The sequence below is a fragment of the Trachypithecus francoisi genome, unplaced genomic scaffold (genome assembly GCF_009764315.1).
Source record: "Trachypithecus francoisi isolate TF-2019V2 unplaced genomic scaffold, Tfra_2.0 Lachesis_group0, whole genome shotgun sequence".
Taxonomy (NCBI): Eukaryota; Metazoa; Chordata; class Mammalia; order Primates; family Cercopithecidae; genus Trachypithecus; species Trachypithecus francoisi.
The window spans coordinates 196,401,048-196,425,551 of NW_022681453.1; the positions used below are offsets into that span (position 1 = coordinate 196,401,048).

Consider the following 24,504-nt stretch of genomic DNA (forward strand, 5'->3'; position numbering starts at 1 on the left):
GGCGGGTGGATCACTTGAGCTCAGGAGTTTGAGACCAGCCTGGGCAACATGGTGAAACTCTGTCTCTACAAAACATACAAAAATTAGCCAGGCGTGGTGGCGTGCGCCTGTAGACCCAGCTACTCAGGAGGCTGAGATGGGAGGATTGCGTAAGCCTGGGAGGCGGAGGCTGCAGAGAGCTGTGATTGTGCCACCGCACTCCAGTCTGGGCCACAGAGCCAGACCCTGTGTCCAAAAAACAATAATAATAATAAGTCCACTGTCAAGAGAATTTTCTTTGCAGGTGACTACCACTCTAAGGAAACAATTTGAACTTTAATTTTAGGACTTCTGTGCTAAAACTGTTAAGAAAGGTGTTAATAATGACTATTCATCTAATTGTTGTATCATTTGTTATATGTAATTCACTTAGCTAAATATCACTTAGAAATTCAGAGTTCTCTTTATTTACAAAAGATTTCAAAAACTTTCCCGTGAAGCAGCTCAGCTTTGAAATGAAAAGTTATATATGCAGAAGATTGCCTGTCACACACCAGACAAGTCAATTAAAGGCAGCAGGAATTGCCATATGTCTCAGAATAGATTGTATGTAACATTCTCAAATCTAGGTGAGATTAGATTTGAGATTAGCTGACTTCAAAGGGAGTCAGCTAGTCTTTTTTTTTTTTTTTTTTTGTGACAGAGTCTTGCTCTGTCACCCAGGCTGGAGTACAGTGGCAGGATCTTGGCCCACTGCAACCTCTGCCTCCTGGATTCAAGTGATTCTCCTGCCTCAGCTTCCCAAGTAGCTAGGGCTACAAGTGTGTGCCACAGCACCTGACTAATTTTTGTATTTTTAATAGAGACAGGGGTTTCACTAAGTTGGCCAGGCTGGTCTTAAACCCCTGACCTCAGGTGATCTGCCTGCCTCGGCCTCCCAGAGTGTTAGGATTACAGGTGTGAGCCACTGTGCCTGGCCTCAGCTCGTGTTTTGACTGATAGATGGATGTTTAACACCTCAGCAATGGTCCTTTTATACATATGAATTAGTTATACTAACTTCTCCTAGATTTGTTAGAAGAAAAAGCAGTTATCTTCAGGTTTTTTTGTTTTTTGTTTTTTGTTTTTTTTTTTTGAGACGATATCTTGCTCTGTTGCCCAGGCTGGTGTGCAGTGGTGTAATCTCGGCTCACTGCAAGCTCTGCCTCCTGAGTTCAAGTGATTCTTCTGCCTCAGCCCCCTGAGTAGCTGAGACTACAGGTGTGCGCCACCACGCCTGGCTAATATTCGTATTTTTAGTAGAGACAAGGTTTCGCCATGTTGATCAGGCTGGTCTTGAACTCCTGACCTCTAGTGATCCACCTGCCTTGGCCTCCCAAAGTGTGGAATGACAGTCATGAGCTACTGCGCCTGACCTTAAGTTCTTCTTTTTCAAGAAAGTGAAACCTTCCTTCACAATTGCTATATTGCATTAATTCATTTCGTGAATATTTGAGTGGCCAACAGACGAGGTAAACAAAATACAGATGTGTACCTGCCTCATGGAACTTATGGATTGCAGAAGGAGACAGGTATTAAATGCTCCTGCAAATAAATATGTGATTTCAAAGTATGATAAATACTCTGTAGAAAATAAATAGAGTGTTGTGTTGTAACGTAGAGGAGAATAAAAGAGAAACACCTTGTAGATCTGTTGAGCAAGGGAGACCTCTTTGAAAAAGCGAAACGTTAGCTGCAACCTGAACATTGAGAGGCTGTCGCCAAATAAAAGAGATGTGGGGAGAACTCGTGAAGGCAGAAGCCATGTGCGCCTGTTGCTGCAGGAGCCCCTCAGTGGACACTGTTGGGGGACAGGTGCTTGGACGGACAGACAGGATTGTTTTCTTCTAAGTGCTGCAGGAAGCCCCTGAAGGGTTTTAAGCCTGGAAGTGAAATCCATTTTATATTTTAGAGGTCACTGTGGCAATTTTTAAATAAATGAATTGTATTCATACTTTTTCTAATTCTAAGTCTGTTGCTATTTCCTATGAAGAAGATATACAATATTTAACAATTTAAATAAGATAAATGTACTTTGTAAATAGGCAATTATACTTTGATGAGCTTTGTGGTATTTCTATGTAAAATGTTAAGATAGTGGTAGGAGAACTGAGCTTGGGTTCATCAGCATTTTTCATTGGCCACAGCTTTTGAAAGACAGGGAGGCGCATGGTGGAACTGAATTACTCTGGACTCTTGAGTCCTAGTCTGCCTTTGGACTTTCAGGTTCTAGGCACAGAGAGAGATGCAGAAGTGTGTAGATTCTAAAGGGTGTAGAATTTGGAAGAAGATGATGAGCAGGTAGAAATATTTATGTGAATGTAGGCAGTGTTGGAGCAGGAGAAAGGGAATAGCAAACGGATAAGAAGGGTCAGCGACTTTCAGCAACCTGAACCATTCACTTATTGCCCCATTTGATAACTGTTTTCCTCTCTACCTGCTTGTCTCTGTGCCCATAGGTATACTGAAATGCTGAAGTCCAATATGGATTTTGCAAGTAAAATAGTGTTGGAATTTGAGCCTTTCAGTTCATTCTTTTTTCGGTATTATATTGATATATTTCAAAAATTCGCATTAAAGTATAATCAACTGTGTCCTTTTGTGGAAACAGGTATTGAGTTGCCATGCCATAGGTAGGCAGAGGATACATGTCTTAAAAGTAAAAGATAGTGATGGTACAAAATTACATTTGATATTTTGTGAAGATTTTTCTGTCCTTGAGCAGTATTTGATGGAGAAGTAAATGTAAATAAATATTGTTCTGGAATATAATTTAAAAATTCAATGTCTTTTTTGACAGGCCAATAGCAGGATATGCTAACCTGTGTCCAAATATGATCTCTACCCAGCCTCAGGAGTTTATTGGGATGCTGTCCACAGTGAAACATGAGGTTATTCATGCCCTGGTAAATTCTACCGTTACTGTTCTTTCCTTTGTGCCCTGATTTTCTGCTTAGTATGTTCTCATTTTTATACATATATTCCATTTTAAGATGATGTGGATTCCTAGGTTCATGTTCAATAAAAATACAAAAATTAGCAGGGCATGGTGGTGTGCACCTGTGGTACCAGCTACTTGGGAGGCTGAGGTGGGAGGATGGCTTGAGCCCAGGGAGCTTGAGGTTGCAATGAGCCAAGATTGTGCCACTGCACTCCAGCCTGGTGATAGCGGCAGACCTTGTATCAAACAAACAAACAGAAAGATTTATAAAGCTTTTTCCTCTTTTAAAATTCTTTTTTTTTTTTTTTTTTTTTTTTGAGGCGGAGTCCCGCTCTGTCGCCCGGACTGGAGTGCAGTGGCCGGATCTCAGCTCACTGCAAGCTCCGCCTCCCGGGTTTACGCCATTCTCCTGCCTCAGCCTCCGAGTAGCTGGGACTACAGGCGCCCGCCGCCTCGCCCGGCTAGTTTTTTGTATTTTTAGTAGAGACGGGGTTCACCGTGTTCGCCAGGATGGTCTCGATCTCCTGACCTCGTGATCCGCCCGTCTCGGCCTCCCAAAGTGCTGGGATTACAGGCTTGAGCCACCGCGCCCGGCCTAAAATTCTAAGATTGAAGAATTCACGATACTGAAAAGTCTGTGAAAGTATATAGATACAGCAGAGCCCTGGGCTGCTGCCACCATTTTTTGTTTGTTTTTTAAGACCCCATCATGGCCCACTGCAGCCTCAACCTTCTGGGCTCAAGTGATCCCATGTCAGCCTCCCAAGTAGCGAAGACTGCAGCGTGCGCTACACTTGGCTGATTTTTTTTTTTTTTTGTGGTAGAGATAAGGTCTCGCTATGTTGCCCAGGCTGGTCTCAAACTCCTAGGCTCAAGTGATCCTCCCATCTCAGCCTCCTAAAGTGTTGAGATGAGAGGGCTGAGCCACTGTGTCCAGCCCTCTGCTGCTGCAACCTCCTGTGCTCAAATGATCCTCCCACCTCAGCCTCCAGAGTAGCTGGGACCACAGGCACACGCCACCATGCCCTGCTAATTTTTGTATTTTTAGTAGAGATGGGGTCTCGCCATGTTGCCCAGGCAGGTCTTGAACTCCTGGGCTCAAGTGATCCCCCCGCCTCAGCCTCCCAAAGTGCTGAGATTACAGGCGTGAGCCACCGCGCCTGGCCCTTCGGCTGCTGCTTCTGATAACCATGCGAAAATCCTTAAAGGGAGGCAGTGGTAATGACTTACCACTGCCTCAAATTAAAGGAAGGAAATAGCCAGCTAAATACTTTCTTACATGTATATTTGAGCACATACAAATGTTGATCTTCCCAGTAATTTTTCATTAAATGTATCTGTTGTAGGCAAGTGGCAGTCTTGGCCATGCATCTCAGTGTACTGCTTCCATCTTTTCAGCTCTGGTCCAGCTCTTGTTCAGAAGTGACACCTGATAGCTGATACCGTCTCAAAAAAGGAAGAAGGGCTGGGTGCAGTGGCTCTCGCCTGTAATCCTAGCGCTTTGGGAGGATTCTTCTATATATATAAGAAGGCCAAAATAACTTTAAAATGCAGACTGACTTTGAGAACCGTTTCATAATGTACGCGCACACACACCCACACAGCAGACGGGAATTAAAAACACAGCAGTTGCTGCTCTTTATGGTTTTAAAACTCTAATGGTGCCTGGAAATATAATTTTAGGACAGTAATTGATGTTTATAGTATTTATACTGAATATAAATGTAAAATATATAATGTGTTTTAGAAAATTTCTCATTAGAAATATTTACCTCAAGTAATTAGAATTTAAAATTTATAAATATGGAACACTTAATTGTTGTTCAATTCCAATGTATGAGAAATTCCTACAGAAGCACTAGTGTGGGGCTTCTATGAACCAGTTAGTATCAGTGCTCTCCTTTGATCGCAGGCCTGTAATCAGCCTTGACATTTTTCACTTGAAGACATTTTGAACTTTTTCTTATAGGGTTTCTCTGCTGGGCTGTTTGCATTCTACCATGACAAAGATGGAAATCCTCTCACTTCAAGATTTGCGGATGGCCTCCCACCTTTTAATTATAGGTATTTTTGTTGTTGTTCTTGCTTTCCTCTTTTAGGAGGGTGCTAAGACTAGAATCTGAGAATCACAGCATATTAGACGCCATAAATAATAATGTCTTCATGGCAAACCTAAGGAAATTGTAGATATTAAAACAAAATAGGATATAAGAGGCCATTTTATGGAAAACATAACTTGTGAGATAGGCAATATTACATAATGATGTAAGGAGGAGAGAGAGACCCACACACAAGGACCGTTCTTAAGCTGATAATTTGCAGTGCCTGCTTGCATTGAGGATACTCCTCAAAAGCAACATAGCTTCCAGCCAGGCACAGTGGCTCATGGCTGCAATCCTAGCACTTCGGGAGGCCAAGGTGGGCTGATTGCTTGAGCCCATGAGTTCAAAACCTGCTGGGCAGCATGGCAAAACCCTGTCTCCATAAAAAATACAAAAATGAGCCGGGCATGGTTGCATGCGCCTGTAGTCCCAGCTACTTGGGGTGCTGAAATAGAAGGATCAGTTGAGCTCAGGAGGTTGAGGCTGCCGTGAGCTGTGATCACGCATCTGTACTCCAGCCTAGGTGACAGAGCAAGACTGTGTCAAGGAAAAAAAAGAGAAGCCTTCCAGTAAAAATGAAGATAACGGAGTAATACATTCAGTTGTTACAGATGTAAAGAATTGGATTTGGCTTTAACTGTATTTGGGGAAACTGTTAATCTTGAAGTATGAATGGTAAAGAGAGATTGGAGTGATTAATAAGGTAAAAGCTGTTTATTTTCTGGCTGGCTTTGTTCACTGCTTATGTGCAAACATTGCCTTGCCATGGAAAAACAGGAATTAAAAATAACCTCTCTAAGGCATGGGTATATGAACAGGTATGTGATAACAAATACAACAAAATGTTAATTATGGAATCTGGGTGAGCTGGTTATTGATTATAAGGGTGTTTATTAAACAATTCTTTTAATGTTTTACATGTCTGAATTTTTTTTTTTTGAGATGGAGTCTTGCTCTGTCGCCCAGGCTGGAATGCTGTGGCATGATCTTTGCTCACTGCAAGCTCCGCCTCCTGGGTACACGCCATTCTCCTGCCTCAGCCTCCCCAGTAGCTTGGATTACAGGCGCCCGCCACCTCGCCCGGCTAACTTTTGTATTTTTAGTAGAAGCAGGGTTTCACCATAATAGCCAGGCTGGTCTCGAACTCCTGACCTCAGGTGATCCGCTGACCTCAGGTGATTCACCTGCCTCAGCCTCCCAAAGTGCTGGGATTACAGGCATGAGTCACCGCACCTGGCCTATGTTTGAAATGTTTATGAAGCAGTATTGGAAAAGAAAACCATCTTGATGTTTTCTGTTCTTTTGCTGAGAATGAGAAATTTATAGGGAAAATGGTAGAAGTAGTCTAGGGAATAAGCCAGAAAAAAAAATGACTTAGGTACAGGGAAAAATAAAAATTGATGTCCATCGTAATTTTCTATAATAGATAAATATGTTACTTTTGTAGCAGTGCTTTTATTTATGCAGGATAGATTTCCCAAACTGGGATTGCTGATTTAAAATCTGTTTACACTATAAATTTTAATAGAAACTGCCATGTTACTTTTTTTTTAAAAAGGTATAGCAAAGCACATTCCCACCAGGCGTGTATGAGTGCTCTTATTTCCACTTTATCAGTATTGGATAGTATAGAGCTTTATTTTTTAAGCCCAATTTGATGGATTAAAAGATGGTATCTCATTGTTGTATTTCCAGGATTGAAGTGTGGTTTTAGCCATTGGTATTTTCTCTTTGTACACTGTATATTTATTTTCCTTGTCCAGTCTTTTAGGTTAATTATCCCTTTCTAATCACGTTGTAGGAGTTCTTTATAAATTAGAGATATTACTCCTTTTTCATGCTTATTATAAATATTTCTCCTGGTTTTTTTTTTTACTTCATTTATCATACTTTTGCCATGTATAGAAAAGTTTTTAAGTTTTTTATCATTAAATTCATTTATTTACTTTTTTTTTTTTGAGATGGAGTCTCACTCTATTGCTCAGGCTGGTCTCGAACTCCTGGGCTCAGGCAAGCTTCCTGCCTCAGTCTCTCAAGCAGCTTAGACTACGGTCACGTGCCACTGTACCCAGCTGTTTTTTTCTTTGTTGCTTAAGGCCTCAAAAGATTATAAAAATATTCTCCTAAATTTATTCCAATACATTATTATTTGATTTATTTACATTTATAGCTTCAGTGCATTTGAAATTTTTTTTGATTTATGTATTTTGGGATTCTTTGATAAGGTGCATATATGTTTATAATTGTTATATCTATATGCTGGATTCAACCTTTTTTTTTTTTTTTTTTTTGAGACAGGGAGGGTCTCACTCTGTTGCCCCGGCTCAGTGCAGTGGCACAGTCACGATCGTGGCTTACTGCAGTGTTGATCTTCCCAAGCTCAGGTGATCTTCCCACCTCAGCCTCCTGAGTAGCTAGGACTACAGGAGTGTGCCACCATGCTCATCTAGTTTTTTATTTTTATTTTAAATTTATTTTATTATTATTTTTTGAGACGGAGTCTCACTCTGTTACCCAGGCTGGAGTGCAGTGGCGTGATCTCGGCTCACTGTAACCTCCACTTCCCAGGTTCAAGCAATTCTCCTGCCTCAGCCTCCTGAGTAGCTGGGATTATAGGCATGTGCCACCACACCTGGCTAATTTTTGTGTTTTTAGTAGAGACGGAATTTCACCATGTTTGCCAGGTTTGGTCTCATACTCCTGACCTCTAGCAATTTGCCCATCTTGGCCTCCCAAAGTGCTGGGATTACAGGTGTGAGCCACTGCGCCTGGCCTATGTAGTATATCTTTTTATCCTTTTACTTTCCAGCTATTTGTGTTCTTTAGTCTAAACTATATCTATTGTAGATGTATAGTTAGAGCATGTTTTTAAATTCATTTTCCCAATTAACCCTGTTCTGCCTGCTACAGTGGCTGTCAGGTTACTTGTTTTCACCATGAGTGTGGGCTGTCGGTTTTCAAGGCTGCCCCAAAGCTGGAGAGAGGGCATGGAAACGCACCGCACTGCTCCTGTTTCTACAGAGATTCATCCATTTTTCATGAATAAATGCTTTCTGCATTGCTAAAATCTTTGATTAATTTCCAAAGTTTAAAAAGTTGATTTCACCAATTTGGGTAGTTTTCTTATTGCTTTCATAGAGGAGAGAAATTTGAGAGATTTTTACTCTGTCATTTTTGCTTATATCTTTCTGGAATTTATTTTTGTATGTGATGAAAAAGGGATTTAACCTTTTTTTCTACATGAATAATCAGCTTCACAGCACAGTTATTAGATACATTCTACGTTCCCACTAAATTAATATGGCATTTTGTTGGTTATGTTTCCTTATATCCTTGGATATCTGTGAACTTGCTTTCATTTTATCCTGTACGCTTGTCAAAAGGAAGTAATTCATTGTCATCTTAGCCAAGTGCTAGCTATGTGAACTTGAACAAGTTACTTCATCTCCCTGAACTTTTGTCTCTTTATCTGCAGAATAGTGATGAAAATCTCATAGGGTTGTTGAAAAGATGAAATTTGAAAATACTTATCAGGGCTAGGCCCAGTGGTTCACACCTGTAATCCCAGAGCTTTGAATGGCTGAGGTGGAAAGATGGCTTGAGGCCAGGAATTCGAGGCCAGCTTTGGCAACATAGCAGACCTTGTCTCAACAAAAAATAAAAAATAAATTAAAAAAAATGTTTTGGACTGGATTTCATTCTGTCACCCAGGCTGGAGTGTGGCCATATGAACATAGCTCACTGCAGCCTTGAACTCCTGAGCTCAAGTGATCCTCTTGCCTCAGCCTTGTGAGTACCTGGGACTACAGGCATACACTACCATGCCTGGATAATTTTATTTTATTTTATTTATTTTGTTTTTGAGACAGGGTCTTGCTCTGTCACCCCATCTGGAGTGCAGTGGCATGAACATGGCTCACTACAGCATCATCCTCCTGGGCTCAAGTGATTTTCCGGCCTCAGCCTCCTGTGTAGCTGGGACCACAGGCCTGCACTACTGCGCCCAGCTAATTTTTAAATTTTGTGTAGAGACAAGGTCTTCCTGTGTTGCCTAGGCTGGTATCAAACTCTGGGCTCAAGTAATCTTCCCACCTCAGCCTGCTGAGGTACTGGGGTTATGGTGTGAGCCACTGCACCCAACCAAAAAATTAAATTTAAAAAAATGTAGAAAGGAAAATACTTATCAAGTACTTTGTTTGGACTTGGTACATAGGAGGTTCTCAAATATTTTAATTTCATATTGATATTTATAAAGACTTTTTACAGTAAATGTAAATATTTTTACATTTAAAATGATGAATTTTCAATAATAATTGTATTTTAATTCTATAATTACAGTCTTGGATTATATCAATGGAGTGATAAAGTAGTTCGGAAAGTGGAGAGATTATGGGATATTCGAGATAATAAGATAGTTCGTCACACTGTGTATCTCCTGGTAACACCTCGTGTCGTTGTAAGTATTACCAAACTTCACGTCTCATGAGCCATCTGTTCTTTTCCTTTACTGTGGTCCTTCCTTTACTCATCATTATTGTTTAAGAACTGATAATATTTTAGAGCCTATAGTAGGCAAAGTCATATAAGGCTGTGCAATAAAGCTACGGGCCACGAGCAATCTGAGGAAATGGAAACTTGTCAATGGTTCTCACGGCTCCTATCCCACCCAGTGCTTTAGGCCAGTGCCTCCTCTGTTGTGATGCCTCTTAGGATCACTGGTACTATTTCTATAATGACTGATCATTTTCTTTGGTGTCTGTATTAGTCAAGGTTCTCCAGAGAAACAGAACCAATAGGATGTGTGTATATATCATATATGTATACACAGAGAAAGAATATGAGAGAGGAGGGGAGGAAGAGATTTCTTTTTTTCTTTTTTGAGACAGGGTCTCACTCTGTCACCCAGGCTGGAGTGTAGTGGTTTCGGCTCACTGCAACCTCTGTCTCCTGTGCCAAAGTGATCCTCCAACTTCTGCCTCCCGAGTGGTTGAGACTACAGGCACGCACCACCATGCGCAGCTAATTTTGTTTATTTTTTTTGTAGTGATGAGGTCTCACTATGTTGCCCAGGCTGGTCTCGATCTCCTGGGCTCAAGTAATCCTCCTGCCTCAGCCTCCCAAAGTGCTGGGATTACAGGCATGAGTCACCACACTTGGCCAAGAGATGACTTTCAAGGATTTGGCTCACATGACTGTGGAAGCTTGGTGAGTTCAAATCTGATGGGATAGGCCAGCAGGCTGGAGACTCGGGAGAGTTGTCCTTGGAGTCCAAAGGCAGAATGACTTCTTGTTCAGGGGAGGTGGGTCTTTGTTCTCCTCTGACCTTCGCCTGGTTGGATGAGGCCTACCCACATTATGGAAGGTGATGTTTTCTTCAGATTCCACTGATTGCAATGTTACTCTCATTCAAGAAAACACCTTCACAGAAACATCCAGAATATCTGGGCCAAATATTTGGGTACCATGGCTATTCTCCTTTCCCCTTTTCCTTGACTTTGTACAGCTCTCTGACTTACAAAGTTTTTCACTACTCTTGGGCTATTTCCCATCTCTGGAAATCTCTAACTAAAGGACAGATAGAACCCAGTGAGCAAGGTTTTATTCTACTGAGCAACTTTTTTTTTTTTTTTTTGAGACAGTTTCCCTCTTGTCACCCAGGCTGGAGTGCAGTGGCACAAGCTCGGCTCACTGCAACCTCTGCCTCCGGGGTTCAAGTGATTCTCCTGCCTCAGCCTCCCGAGTAGCTGGAATTACAGGCGCCCGCCACCATGCCTGGCTAATTTTTGTATTTTTAGTAGAGACAGGGTTTTACCATGTTGGTCAGGGTGAGACCCTGTCTCAAAAAAAAAAAAAAAAAAAAGGACATTTCGTCCTCCCCTCATCTCATATTCATTCTTTCTCTGTGTGTACATATATGTAGATGTATACACACATTCTATTGGTTCTGTTTCTCTGGAGAACCTTGACTAATACGGACTCCAAATGATCAGTCATTATAGAATTAGTACCACTAATCCTAAGATGTATCACAACAGAGGGAGCACTGGTGACCTCAGGTGATCTGTCCGCCTCAGCCTCCTGAAGTGCTGGGATTACAGGCGTGAGCCACTGTGCCTGGCCAGAATAGATTTTTTGAACAGTTAAAAGTGACAAACCTTTAGTTAGACTAAGAAGATGCAAATAACATAAGAAGTGAAAGAGGAGACATTACAGCTGAAACCACAGAAACACAAAGGATCATGAGAGACTGTTATAAACAATTATATACCAACAAACTGTATAACCTAGAATAAATGAACAAATTCCTAGACAAATACAACTTACAAAGACTGAATCATGAAGAAATAAAAAATCCGAACAGACCAATAATGAGTAATGAGATTGAATCAGTAATAAAAGTCTGCCATCAAAGAGAAGCCCAGGACCAAGTTCACTGCTGAATTTCACCAAATGTTTAAAGAAGAACTAATAATGCAGTCCTTCTCAAACTTTTCCAAAAAATTGAGAAGGAGGGATTACTTCCAGACTCTTTTTACCGGGGCAGCAATACTCTAATAACAAATTTAGACAAGGCCGTAAGAAAAGAAAATTACAGGCTAATATTCTTGATGAGCATAAGTACAAAAATTTTGCAACAAGATACTAACAAGCTGAATTATACAACACATTAAATAGGTCATCCATCATGATCGAGTGAAATTTATCCCCAGCATTTAAGGATGGCTGAACATAGCAAATCAGTAACTGACAGAATGAAGGACAAAAACCATGTGATCATCTCAATAGATGCAAAAAAATCATTTCACAAAATTCAGCATCTTTTTATGATTAAAAACTAACCAAAGTAGGTCCAAAAGGAAGGTACCTCAGCACAATAAAGGCCATACAAGAGACACCCACAACAAACCTTATACTTATTAGTGAAAAATGGAAAGCCTTTCCTCCGAGATCTGGAACACTCTTACCACTTCTACATAGTATTGGAAGTCATTGCAAGAGCAGTCAGGCCATAGAAATAAATAAAAGGCATCCAAATAGGACTGGAAGAAGTGAAATAGTTGCTGTTTGCTGATGACGTGATCTTATATATAGAAGACCCTAGAGACTCCATCAAAAAATTGTGAGGATTAATAAATACAGTAAAAGTTGCAGGATACAAAATCAACACACAAAAATTAGTAGTTTTCTATATACTAACAGAAAACTACCTGAAAAAGAAATCAAGAAAACAATCTCATTTACCATAGGTACCCCCCCCCAAAAAAAACCAGAATTCTTAGGAATAAATTTAACCGGGGAAGTAAAAGACTTGTACACTGAAAACTAGATGAAATAAATTGACACAATAAATATAAAGGTATCCTGTGTTCATGGAGTAGAAGAATTAGTATTGTTAAAACGTCCATGCTACCCAAAACAGTCTACAGGTTCAGCGCTATCCCTATCAAAATTCCAATGTCATTTTTCACAGAAGTAGAAAAAAACTCCTCAAATTCATATGGAACCACAAAAACACCAAAAAGAAAAAAAAAAAAATAAAGCAATCGTGAGCAAAAAGAACAAAGCTGTTCAGGCAGTGTGATGCCTCCAGCTTTGCAGTATTTCAGACTGTACTGCAAAGGAATGGCAATTAAAATGTTATGGTTCTGGCATAAAAATAGGCACATTGATGAATGGAACAGAATACGTTATGATTATTGACTTGATTATGATTAACCAATTATGGTTAATTGATGTTTAATAAAGATGCTAAGAATATACAATGGGAAAAAGTCTCTTCAATAAATGGTGTAGGGAAAACTGGATATCCATATGCAGAAAAATGAAATTTGACCTTTATCTCATACCATATACAAAAACCAGCTCCAAATGTATTAAATAAACTTAAGACCAGAAACTGTAAAACTAGTGGAAGAAAACATAAGGGGACGACTACATGACATTGGTTTGGGCAATGAGTTTTTGGATTGGACTCTAAAAGTACAGGCAACAAAAATAAAAGTGGACAAATGGAATTACATCAAACCAAGAAGCCTCTGCACAGCAAAGGAAACAAAAGTGTGAAGAGACAACCTAGAAATGGAGAGGAAATATTTGCAAGCCACACATTAGAAAAGGCGTTGATATACAAGAAATGCAAACAACTGTGTAAGAATAGCCCATTTAAACAGTGGGCTAAGGACGTGAATAGACATTTCTCAAAAGAAGACATGCAAATTGTGAGCAGGTACATGAAAAAATGCTCAACATTACTAATCCTTAGGGAAATGACAGTTAAAAGCACAATGAGATGTCATTTTATGCCTGTCAAATGACTGTTACCAAAAAGACAAAAGAGGACCGCTTTGGCAGCACAAAAACTAAAATTGGAATGATACAGAGAAGATTAGCGTGGCCACAGTGCAAGGATGACATGCAAATTCATGAAGTATTCCAGTTTAAAAAAAAAAAAAAAAAAATACAAAAAAGTAGCCGGGCGAGGTGGCGGCGCCTGTAGTCCCAGCTACTCGGGAGGCTGAGGCGAGAGAATGGCGTAAACCCGGGAGGCGGAGCTTGCAGTGAGCTGAGATCCGGCCACTGCACTCCAGCCTGGGCGACAGAGCGAGACTCCGCCTCAAAAAAAAAAAAAAAAAAAAAGAAAAGAAACAAAAGATAAGAAGTGTTGGTGAGGATGTGGAGATAGTATAAATTAGTACAGCCATTACGGAAAACTGCAAGTTCTTCAAAAAACTAAAAATAGAATTACCATATGATCCAACAATCCTTGTTCTGTATTTATACAAAAGATTTGAAACCAGTTTGTCGAAGAGATGTTTGCACTCCTGTGTTCAGTGCAGCACTATGTACAGTAGCCCCATTACGGAATCAGCCTAAGTGTCCATCAGCAGATGAATGGCTAAAGAAAGTGTGTTATATACAATTGACCCGTGAACAACATAGGTTGGAACTGCTGGGGTCCACTTATTTGTGGACTTTCTGCCACCTCTGCCACCCCTTAGACAGCAGGACCAACCCCTCCTCTTCATCCTCCTCAACGTGAAGACGAGGATGAAAACCTTTATGAGGACCGACTCCACTTAATGAATAGTGAATATGTTCATTTTATTTTCTCTAGCTTTATTGTAAGAATACAGTACATAATACATAAAATATACAATATATGTGTGAATTGACTGTGCAGTTATTGGTGAGGCTTCTAGTCCACAGAAGGCTATTAATAGTTAAGTTATGGAGAAATCAAGTTATACAGATATCGGCAGACTGCACAGGAAGTTGACACCACTAACACAATGTATTCAGCCTTAAAAAGGCGGGAAATTTTGTCATTTGTAACAACATGGGTGAAACTGAAGAACATGGTGCTAAAAAAGGAACAGAAAGACAAATACCTAATGTTTTCACATTTCACATGTGACATCTAAAACGATTGAACTCCGAAGCAGAGGGTAGTGGTTATGGAGGCTGGGGTGGGGAAAATGGTGATGGCCAAAGGGTGCAAAATCACAGATGGGAGTAACACTTTTTTTTTTCTTTTTTTTTGAGATCTATTGCACAGTGTAGTGAATATGGTTAATAATAGTGTATTACACAGTTTTAAATTACTGAGAGTAAATTTAAAATGTTCTCACAAAAAATAAGTATTTGAAATGATGGCTGTATTAGCTCAATGTAATTATTTCAATTGCATTCATTTAAAATAAAAATTTTTAAATTGTTATTGACATGAGTTACAACTGTCAATCATCCTAGTCTATAACATTTTTTAACTATATGGTACAAAAGTGAAAATCTTCAGAGAGAAGAAAAGATGCTAAAAGAAGTAGTAATTTCCTAGCAAAGAACAGTGTGACTGCATCAAAATATTTAATTATATTAAAAACCATATTTTAAAAAGAAATTCTCTTTTCTCAATGAAGTAAGTCTTTAATGTTAACTTACTATATTCATGTGATGAAAAGTTTGCCACTATCTTACAGTGCTTTTGTACCATATTTGTTTCTGATTTTTTTTCTGGTTCTTAGGAGGAAGCACGAAAACATTTTGATTGTCCAGTTCTGGAAGGAATGGAGCTTGAAAATCAAGGTGGTATGGGTACTGAGCTCAACCATTGGGAAAAAAGGTTATTAGAGGTCAGTTTGTTTTTAAATTTTACTAGACTTTATTTAATGAAAATAATTCATAATTATGGTAAAAGTTATTCAAACAGGTTATAAACTGAAAAATGTTTAGGTCCCTTTACCCCTTCAGCTCTCCAGATGCACTTTCCAGATATAATCACTCTTTACATTTTTTGTATATACTTTCATAAATGTTATGTATGTATGTGCAAACACACGCAGAATTGTTTATTTTTTAATGGGTTCATTAAAAGTTCATTTAATGCAACTTTTTCACTTTTTCCAAGGCACTATAGGTGCTTCTGCTATAATGCGATGTATGCTTTCCTGAAAAACCTTTTTCTTCAAAATTGGACATGAAAAATAACAAGACTTGTAGGAAAAACAAGTAAACAGATCAATAACAGCAACAAATAAGTCATGTAGAACTCTGAGCTCAGTTTTAAAAAGACATTAGATTTTCAATAAATGAAGTCCTGTATCTACTCTAGTATTTTTTTTATTAAAATTTTTATATTTTTTAGAGACAGGGCCTCACTGTGTCATCCAGACTGGAGTGCTGCAGCTGTTCACATGCATGATCATAGCACACTACAGCCTCGAACTCTTTTGGGTTCAAGCAGTCCTCCTGCCTCAGCCTCCCAAGTAGCCGGGACCACAGGCACACACCACTGCACCCAGCCTGCTCTAGTCTGTGTCTCTCTCTCTCTTTCTTTCTCTCTTCCTTCCCTCCCTCCCTTCTTCCCTCCCTCCCTCCCTCCCTTCCTTCCTTCCTTCCTTCTCCTTCTTTCCTTTTCCTTTTCTTTTTCCTTTCTTTCCTTTCTTCTCTTTCTTTCTGTCTTACTTCACTTGCCCAGGCTAGAGTACAGTGGCATGATTTCAGTTCACTGCAGCCTCAGCCTCCTGGGCTCAAATGGTTCTCCCACCTCAGCCCCCTGGGTAGCTAGGAATACAGGCATGTGCCACCACACCCAGCTGATTTTCTTTTTGTACTTTCAGTAGAGATGCTTTCACCATGTTGCCCAGGCTTAACTCAAACTCATGGACTCAAGCAGTTCACCCGCCTCAGCGGCCCGAAGTGTGGGGTGACAGGCGTGCACCTCCGTTCCTGGCTACTCTAGCATTTCTTTACCTTCAGCATCAGCAGTAATAATAACCCATGGTAGCTGCATGGGGGATTGTAAATCTGAGTATTGAGGACGGGGTAAAATGTACATAGACTTGTGAGAACCATACAGTAAACATTTGCATGCAGAGTCGCTGGCTATACCGAGCAACACATTGTACACAGTACAGCATTTTTGTATTGCTGTGTATGGCTCTCTTAGTATACTTTGTATTTAGGCTTCATCACAAAATAGTCACATGCAGGGAAAATCAATGAACCAACGTGATTCCATGTTATACTGATGCCATTCCCTTATTTACTAATTTCACATGAGCTCATTCACACTGCGGAAACACATACTTTCACAGAATAATCTGTATTCTTGGATCTACTCATTTTTTCTGTCTGAATGTAGCATAATGGTTCTGTGTTAATGAACAACTATGGTTTAAATTTTGTATTTTAGAAAATGTAATGAGCAACTTATTTATATCTGTGATACCCCAGGATGGGGTTTCAGTTGGTGTTTTTAGATTCAACTAAGCAGTCAAACCCACAGGACCTAATCAAGCCATGCTGAGAAAAGATTCCCTTAGAGAAGGATATTAGAAGGAACACACAGCCCGCCAGCACGGCAGAGCCAGGCGTCCCTCTTGTGCTCCACATGGCAGTGGAGGGGCTGTCATCTGTGCCTCTCCCCCTCCCCGTGCATCTCAAGACCACAATAGACAGATGGGAGGACCAGCCTGGCTGAGAAAGATCATGTCCAAATAAGAACCAGTGTCTTTTTATTTTTAGAGATCTGCTTAAATAGATAGTTGCAGCTTACATACATCATGCTAAAGTTAATAAAATTATGGAAGGAATGAAATGAGTGCTTGTCATTACTGTCAAAGTAACAATGATGGAAACTTATGGAAGACACGTATATTTATTCCTTCCATGGGAAGTTTGGCTTTTTTTTTTCCTTAAGAAATTTTCTCAAGTGACTCCCTTAAGAAAGCTGTAGATTGGCCAGAAATGAAAGTTTGTGCCTTTCAGCAGAAGCTGTGAGAGTAGTAATTACATTAACTTCTCTCAAACCAATTTTGTGTCCTTGAACTATTTTTTTTTTGAAGCATGGTATCACAGTACTTGAGATGGCCATCTGGTGTGCAATGGAAAGATTTAAAGAATACTCAGAAGTGTCCAAAGATGAAATAAGCTCCGTCAGAGGCAGTGAAGTCCTCATCATTAGGTGACCTCCTGATAGGAATTGTATGATATGAATTAAAATATTGGGTAGATGGTAGAGCTTGATGATGTTTCAGACCTTTCAAGGAAGTCCGTTTACCCCGTGACTCTGTCACACTTGCTTTCATGTTAGCACATGTTTCTGTGATCACAGAGTTGAAGGTTATGAAAACATTTTCAGTGTAATTCAGACAGCTGTTCTCCCTGACCCCAAATTATCTGTGCATTTGCCTCATTCACCCACTTTGCTTTACCTGGAGAGTATACTATTTCTGTAGTATTTCTGTTTCCATATAGATTTATCTTCATTCATCACAGAGTTTTTTTTTTTTTTTGAGATGGAGTCTCGCTCTGCCGCCCGGGCTGGAGTGCAGTGGCCGGGTCTCAGCTCACTGCAAGCTCCGCCTCCCGGGTTTACGCCATTCTCCTGCCTCAGCCTCCCGCGTAGCTGGGACCACAGGCGCCCACCACCTCGCCCGGCTCATTTTTTGTATTTTTTAGTAGAGACGGGGTTTCACTGTGTTCTCCAGGATGGTCTCGATCTCCTGACCTCGTGATCCGCCCGTCTCGGCCTCCCAAAGTGCTGGGATTACAGGCTTGAGCCACTGCGCCTGGCCATCACAGAGTTCTAAATGCCAGTTGCCTGCCATTCCAAGGGAATCGTACACAGTGGAAACACTTTGGGCAGAAAGTAGATTTCACTTCAAGGTTCAGTCTAGTCATTTTAAAGGTTTATGTATTTCACCGCTTTTAAATGAATGTCTTGTCAGCCTCTCACAGCTGAAACATTTTAAATATATATGTCAGAGGAATTACAGAAAGTATTAGGAGTTGCAGAGAATCTCATTCTCCAGTTAAACTCTGTTGGTGATTTTCAGAATGAAGCGATGACTGGTTCTCACACTCAGAATCGAGTACTCTCTCGGATCACTCTGGCGTTAATGGAGGACACTGGGTAAGACAGCTGTGACAATAGGATATGAATTGTTTATTAAAATGAATTAATACTGAGCTCATAGCTTAAGAAAATGCTGACATTGTATGCTGAAGCAAAATATACTTATTAATTATTTGAATCTTGTACAGTTAGCTGTCCGTTATTCATACCAACTCCATTCATTCATTCAATAAATACTTCTGTTGGTTGTTTTAAAATAGGGTCTCACTACTGTTGCGCAGGGTGGAGTGCAGTGGCAGTCTGGACTCACTAAACCTGGACTTCCCGGGCTCAAGCAATCCTCCCACCTCAGCTTCCTGAGTAGCTGGGACTACAGGCACGTCCCACTGTGCCTGGCTAATTTTTTGTATTTTAAATAGAGATGGGGTTTTGTCATGTTGCCCAGGTTGTTCACAAACTTCTGGGCTCAAATGATCCACCCACCTTGACTTCTCCCAAAGTGCTGGGATTACAGGCCTGAGCCACCTCACCTGGCCGCAATAAATGTTTGAGGCTCCGAGACATAGTAATAATTAGGACAAAATCCCTGATATTATTTGTTTTCGAATAAGCAGAGGCTGAGCCAATATCAAGGAAAGACTAAATAATTTTTAAATTACTTTTTTTTTTTTTTTTAATAATAAAACAGTAGAACTTTCAGGTGAAGCCATGAAATACTGTTTAGTTTATTTTTTTAAGTAGAGACAAGGTCTCACTATATTGCCCAGGCTGGTCCCAAACTCCTGGGCTCAAGCAAGCCTCCTGCCTTGGCCTCCCAAAGTGCTGGGATTACAGGAATGAGCCACCATGCCTGGCAGAAATACTGTTTTTAAGTGAAATCTTTTATACAAGCCCTACATATCAAAAAAAATTAAAGCTGCTTTAGTAGAAGCGTTGTTACCTCTTACTCTTTCTAAGACAGTCTGAGAGAAAATTAGAAAATTGAATCAAATTTGAAAATTAATGGCAGAGGTGCCATTAAAACCATGAAAATTGTTGACACTATCTTCACTGTTGAGAGGTCAAAGAGGTGTAAGGATTTGAACATATAGAGTTATTCTTTTTTTTTTTTTTTTTTGAGACGGAGTCTTGCTCTGTCACCCAGGCTGGAGTGCAGTGACGTGATCTTGGCTCACTACAACCTCCACCTCTCAGGGTCAAGCGGTTCTCCTGCCTCAGCCTCCTGAGTAGCTGGGACTACAGGTGTGCATCACCACACCCGGCTAATTTTTATATTTTTAATATAGATGGGGTTTCACCATGTTGGCCAGGCTGGTCTGGAACTCCTGACCTTGGGTGATCCACCCACAGTGCTGGGATTATAGGCATGAGCCGCCGTGCCCAGCATATCTCATTGAGTTTTATGAGACTTAAATGAGTTAATATTTGTAAAGCCCTTTTGTACAGTGCTTGGCACACTGTAAGTGCCAACTAAGTATGAGCATTACATAAAAAACCGAGCTAAAGACTCATGAAACAAGACTTACTCTTGCTACCTCAGTGCAGTCCTTTATCGTATTGAGTTTTTAAAGAGAGAGAAAGAAATGTTAATCAAGATCTGCTAAGTGGATTTCACAACTCACTAATACTACTCAGAAACCCCTGTTTCTAAAGCCCCCTCTACTGCCTCACTAGTGCTCATTCTTCTGAGTTTAGCTAAAGTTGCTTCCTCAGAAAAACCTTTCCGAATTCTTCATACTGACTTAGGTTTTTCTGTTACTATGTTCCCTGTTAGCATCATATACTTCTCCTTTGGAATACTCATCACACTTCAACTGTTTTGTTTTAATATCTGTCTTCCCTACTAGATCATGATCTTCATGAAAGCAGTTTCTGTTTATGTGTTTACTACCGTAGCCTTCATTTAACAAAGTGCCTACCATGTGACAAATGCTTAATAACTGTTGACTGCTAATACGGAAAGAGCTGCAAAGAAACGGTTATCAAGAGGGTCTCATGATGTGTAGCTGGAGTGCCCACCTGGTGATGGAATAACAGCGCTGATAGGATATTCTGCACTCACCAACATGCACCTTCACAAAGGAGTCTACTTACTCTACACTTTATTCATAGGGCTAAGGGCTTCTGAGCCTGAGCACCTGCTAAAATAATTGTTAGTGGACAGCACTAGGGGCACTGTCACTGTCCAGACAGTTTGACCCTGCTGTGACACCAAGGTAGCTGGGAATGTAACTCACATTGTAGTTGCAGAAGTTGCAGGCATTTTGGCGTCGGAGCGCTGCGACTCCTTCAGTTTCTGAGTGAGAGCTTTGTTCTTTGACAGGAGAGAAGTTTTGGAAGATGCTACATTACATATTTGTTTGATTTTGTATTAAGGTGATATAAGTGGAGAGGATAATTCTTATCTCCCCAACTTTTGAGCCTTTTTTTAAAATATTATTGTTTTTTATTACATTTTTTATTATAGAGATGGGGTTTCACCACGTTGCCCAGGCTGGTCTCAAACTCCTGAGCTAAAGCGATCCGCCCACCTTGGCCTCACTAAGTGCTGGGATTACAGGCGTGAGCCACTGCGCCCAGCCCTGAGCCTATGTTTTTATTTACTGTTTGATAATGCTAAAGGAACAAAACATAATACATACAGGTAAGAGACTATTTTGTATAATTTTATAATTTTTGCAAGCTAATCTTATCTCTAAAAATAAATACAAACTAAAACAAACTGATTGCCTTCAATTAAATTTGTCTGGAAACTCAGTCAGTACTTTCTTTTTTCTGTTGTTAGAACTTTTTCTTTTGAGACAAGGTCTCACTCTATTTCCTGGGCTGGAGTGCCGTGGCATTATCCTGGGCGGAGGCGATCCTGCCACCTCAGCCTCCCAGGTAGCTGAGACTGTAAGTATACACCACCGCACACCTGGCTAACTTTTTGTATTTTTAGTAGTGACAGGGTCTCACCATGTTGGCCAGGCTGGTCTTGAACTCCCAACCTGAAATGATCCAACCACCTCAGCCTCCCAAAGTCCTGGAGTTACAAGTGTGAGTCACCGTGCCCAGCTAGGACATTTAAAAAGTATTGGACGTAGGCTGGGCACAGTGGCTCACACCTGTAATCCCAGCACTTTGGGAAGCCGAGGTGGGTGGATCACCCGAGGTCAGGAGTTCAAGACCAGTGTGGCAAACATGGTGAAACCCTGTCTCTACTAAAAATGCAAAAATTAGCCAGACATGGTGGCGGGCGCCTGTAGTCCCAGCTACTCAGGAGGCGGAGGCAGGAGAATCACCTGAACCCAAGAGGCAGAGCTTCCGGCAAGCCGGGATCATGCCACTGCACTCCAGCCTGGGTGACAGAGCAAGACCCTGTCTCAAAGTAAAATAAAGTGAAAATTACAATAGAAACGTGTTTTGTTTTGTTATGTAAACATGTAAAAGTGTTTAATACCTCATCATAAGCGTGGTTATTGGATCCCTGTGTAGCAGTCCCTGCTCTGTAAGAACCATCACTTATAGTGATGGCCTCCAGAATCTTTCTCAAGGTCCGAAGGTGCTCGCTGTTGAGATTCTCAGTTGTTGTGCTAGAGTTGTTTTTAAAAGGACAACAATAAAAGTTGCTTTGTTTTTTATTCCACAGCTGGTATAAAGCAAATTACAGCATGGCTGAGAAGTTAGACTGGGGCCGAGGAATGGGCTGTGACTTTGTCAGGAAGAGCTGTAAATTCTGGATTGATCAGCAGAGACAAAAGTAAGAATGCATTTCCTCACAGTGTCATTGATTACACAGTTCCTTTCTGATTTTATGCTTTATCCAAGCCTAAAATGCTAACTATTTTCAAAATGTGGTCTGAGCAGTTCAATTTTACAATATATAGAAAACCACCTGTAGATGGTTGGTAATAAGATTGTAAGAAGTAGCTAAGTATTGTTTTTAATCATATACTAAAGAGATCCACAGTGAGGGGCCCAGAGCCATGAACATTTCTGTTCAGCTTATTATAACTCATAAATATATATATTTTATAAACCTTTTGTTTCCTCTGTCATTTGTGTTGTTTTCTTCAGAGAATGCACCTGTAAGTATAGATGCAAATATTGATTCAGTATCAAAAAAAGGCACTTTTGAATAGGAATTTCCAAATCCAGATGTGTATCATAATCACCTAGCAAGGTTTTAAAAAATACAGAGTAAGTTTGACATCTATCTGTATATCATCTGTACAGACATATATCATACATACATACAATACAGATATATATCAGACATATATACAATACAGACATATATCAGACATGTATACAATACAGACATATATCAGACATATATACAATACAGACATATATCAGACATGTATACAATACAGACATATATCAGACATATATACAATACAGACATATACATATATACAATACAGACATATACATATATTCAATAAGACATATATCAGACATATATACAATACACACATGTATCAGATATATATACAATACAGTTGTTCTTTGGTAACCATGGAGGATTGCTTCCAGGACTCCACAGATAACAAAATCCATGGATGCTTACATAAAAGTTCCTTATATAAAATGGAATAGTATTTGCATATAACCTGTGTATGTCCTCCTGTATACTTTAAATTACCTCTAGGTTATTTATAATACATAATACAATATAAATGCTATGGGAATAGATGTTGTACTGTATTGTTTAGGGAAAAATGACAAGGAAAAAAGTGCCCATGTTCAGTATAGGTGCAAGCATCCTTTTTTCCCTGAATTTTTCTTTTCTTTTTTTTTCTTTTGAGACAGAGTCTCACTCTGTTGCCCAGGCTGGAGTGCAGTGGCGCAATCTCAGCTCACTGCCACCTCTGCCTACCAGGTTCAAGCGATTGTCGTGCCTCAGCCTCCTGAATAGCTGTGATTATAGGCGTGTGCCACCACTCCTGGCTAATTTTTGTATTTTTAGTAGAGACAGGATTTTGCCGTGTTGGCCAGGCTGGCTCACGCCTGTAATCCCAGCGCTTTGGGTGGCCGAGCCGGGTGGGTCACTTGAGGTCAGGAGTTCAAGACCAGCCTGGCCAACATGGTGAAACCCCATCTCTACTAAAAATATAAAAATTAGCCAGGCGTGGTGGCGGGCGCCTGTAACCCCAGCTACTCAGGAGGCTGAGGCAGGGAACAGCTTGAATCCAGGAGGCAGAGGTTGCAGTGAGCCGAGATCGCACCATTGTACTCCAGCCTAGGTGACAAAGTGAGGCTCTATCTCAAAAAAGACAAAACAACAACAACAACAAAAATGCTATGTGAATGAGTTCATATTGTATGTGAACTTTTGAGCATGGCTTTTTTTACTCAGCATAATCCTCTGGAAATTCATCCAGGTTGTTGTATATATCAATAATTTGACTTTTTGTGGCTGGTGAATATTTCGCAGTGTGATATACCACAGTTGGTTTAAACATTCACACTTTGAAGGACATCTGGATTGTTTCCAGTTTTGGGCTATTATGAATGAAGTTGCTGTGAACATCTATGTACAGGTTTGTGTGTGAACATACATCTTTATTTTTCCAGAAAAAGTGCCAGGAATGCAGTTGCTGGCTCATTAAGTAATTGCAGGTTTAGTTTTGTAAGAAACTGCTAAACTTTTAAATTCCTAGCAGTGATGTGTAAGTTTCTCCACATGTTTGCCAGCATTTGGCGTTGTCACAATTTTTTGTTTAATCGATTCTGATAGGAGTGTAGTGATACTTTATTTTGGTTTTAATTTGTGTTTCCCTAATGTCTAATGATGTTGAACCTCTTTTCATGTGCTTACTCGCTAATTATATATCCTCTTTGGCAAACTGTCTCATCTTTTTTTTTTTTTTTTTTTTGAGGCGGAGTTTTGCTCTGTTGCCCAGGCTGGAGTGCAGTGGCACGATCTTGGCTCACTGTAATCTCTGCCTCCCGGGTTCAAGCGATTCTTCTGCCTTAGCCTCCAGAGTAACTGGGACTACAGGCACATGCCACTATGTCCGGCTAATTTTTGTATTTTTAGTAGAGATGGGGTTTTACCATGTTGGCCAGGCTGGTCTCGAACTCCTGACCTCGTGATC

At 40.3% G+C, this 24,504-nt stretch overlaps 1 protein-coding gene and 1 non-coding gene across 4 annotated transcripts in view; both read left to right on the forward strand.

Annotated features, from left to right (window-relative positions):
- Positions 1-24,504, forward strand: part of LMLN (leishmanolysin like peptidase) — an 80,125-nt gene that overhangs the window by 21,230 nt on the left and 34,391 nt on the right. For all 3 annotated transcript variants that reach the window (XM_033213262.1, XM_033213261.1, XM_033213260.1), the window contains exons 7-12: positions 2,819-2,924; positions 4,929-5,023; positions 9,400-9,517; positions 15,084-15,191; positions 18,399-18,475; positions 22,050-22,160. In XM_033213262.1, the coding sequence (XP_033069153.1) occupies positions 2,819-2,924; positions 4,929-5,023; positions 9,400-9,517; positions 15,084-15,191; positions 18,399-18,475; positions 22,050-22,160 (615 nt within the window). The remainder of the gene's footprint in view (positions 1-2,818; positions 2,925-4,928; positions 5,024-9,399; positions 9,518-15,083; positions 15,192-18,398; positions 18,476-22,049; positions 22,161-24,504) is intronic.
- Positions 13,402-13,504, forward strand: LOC117084605. Its single transcript, XR_004437535.1, has one exon. It is a non-coding gene; the product is annotated as a U6 spliceosomal RNA (small nuclear RNA).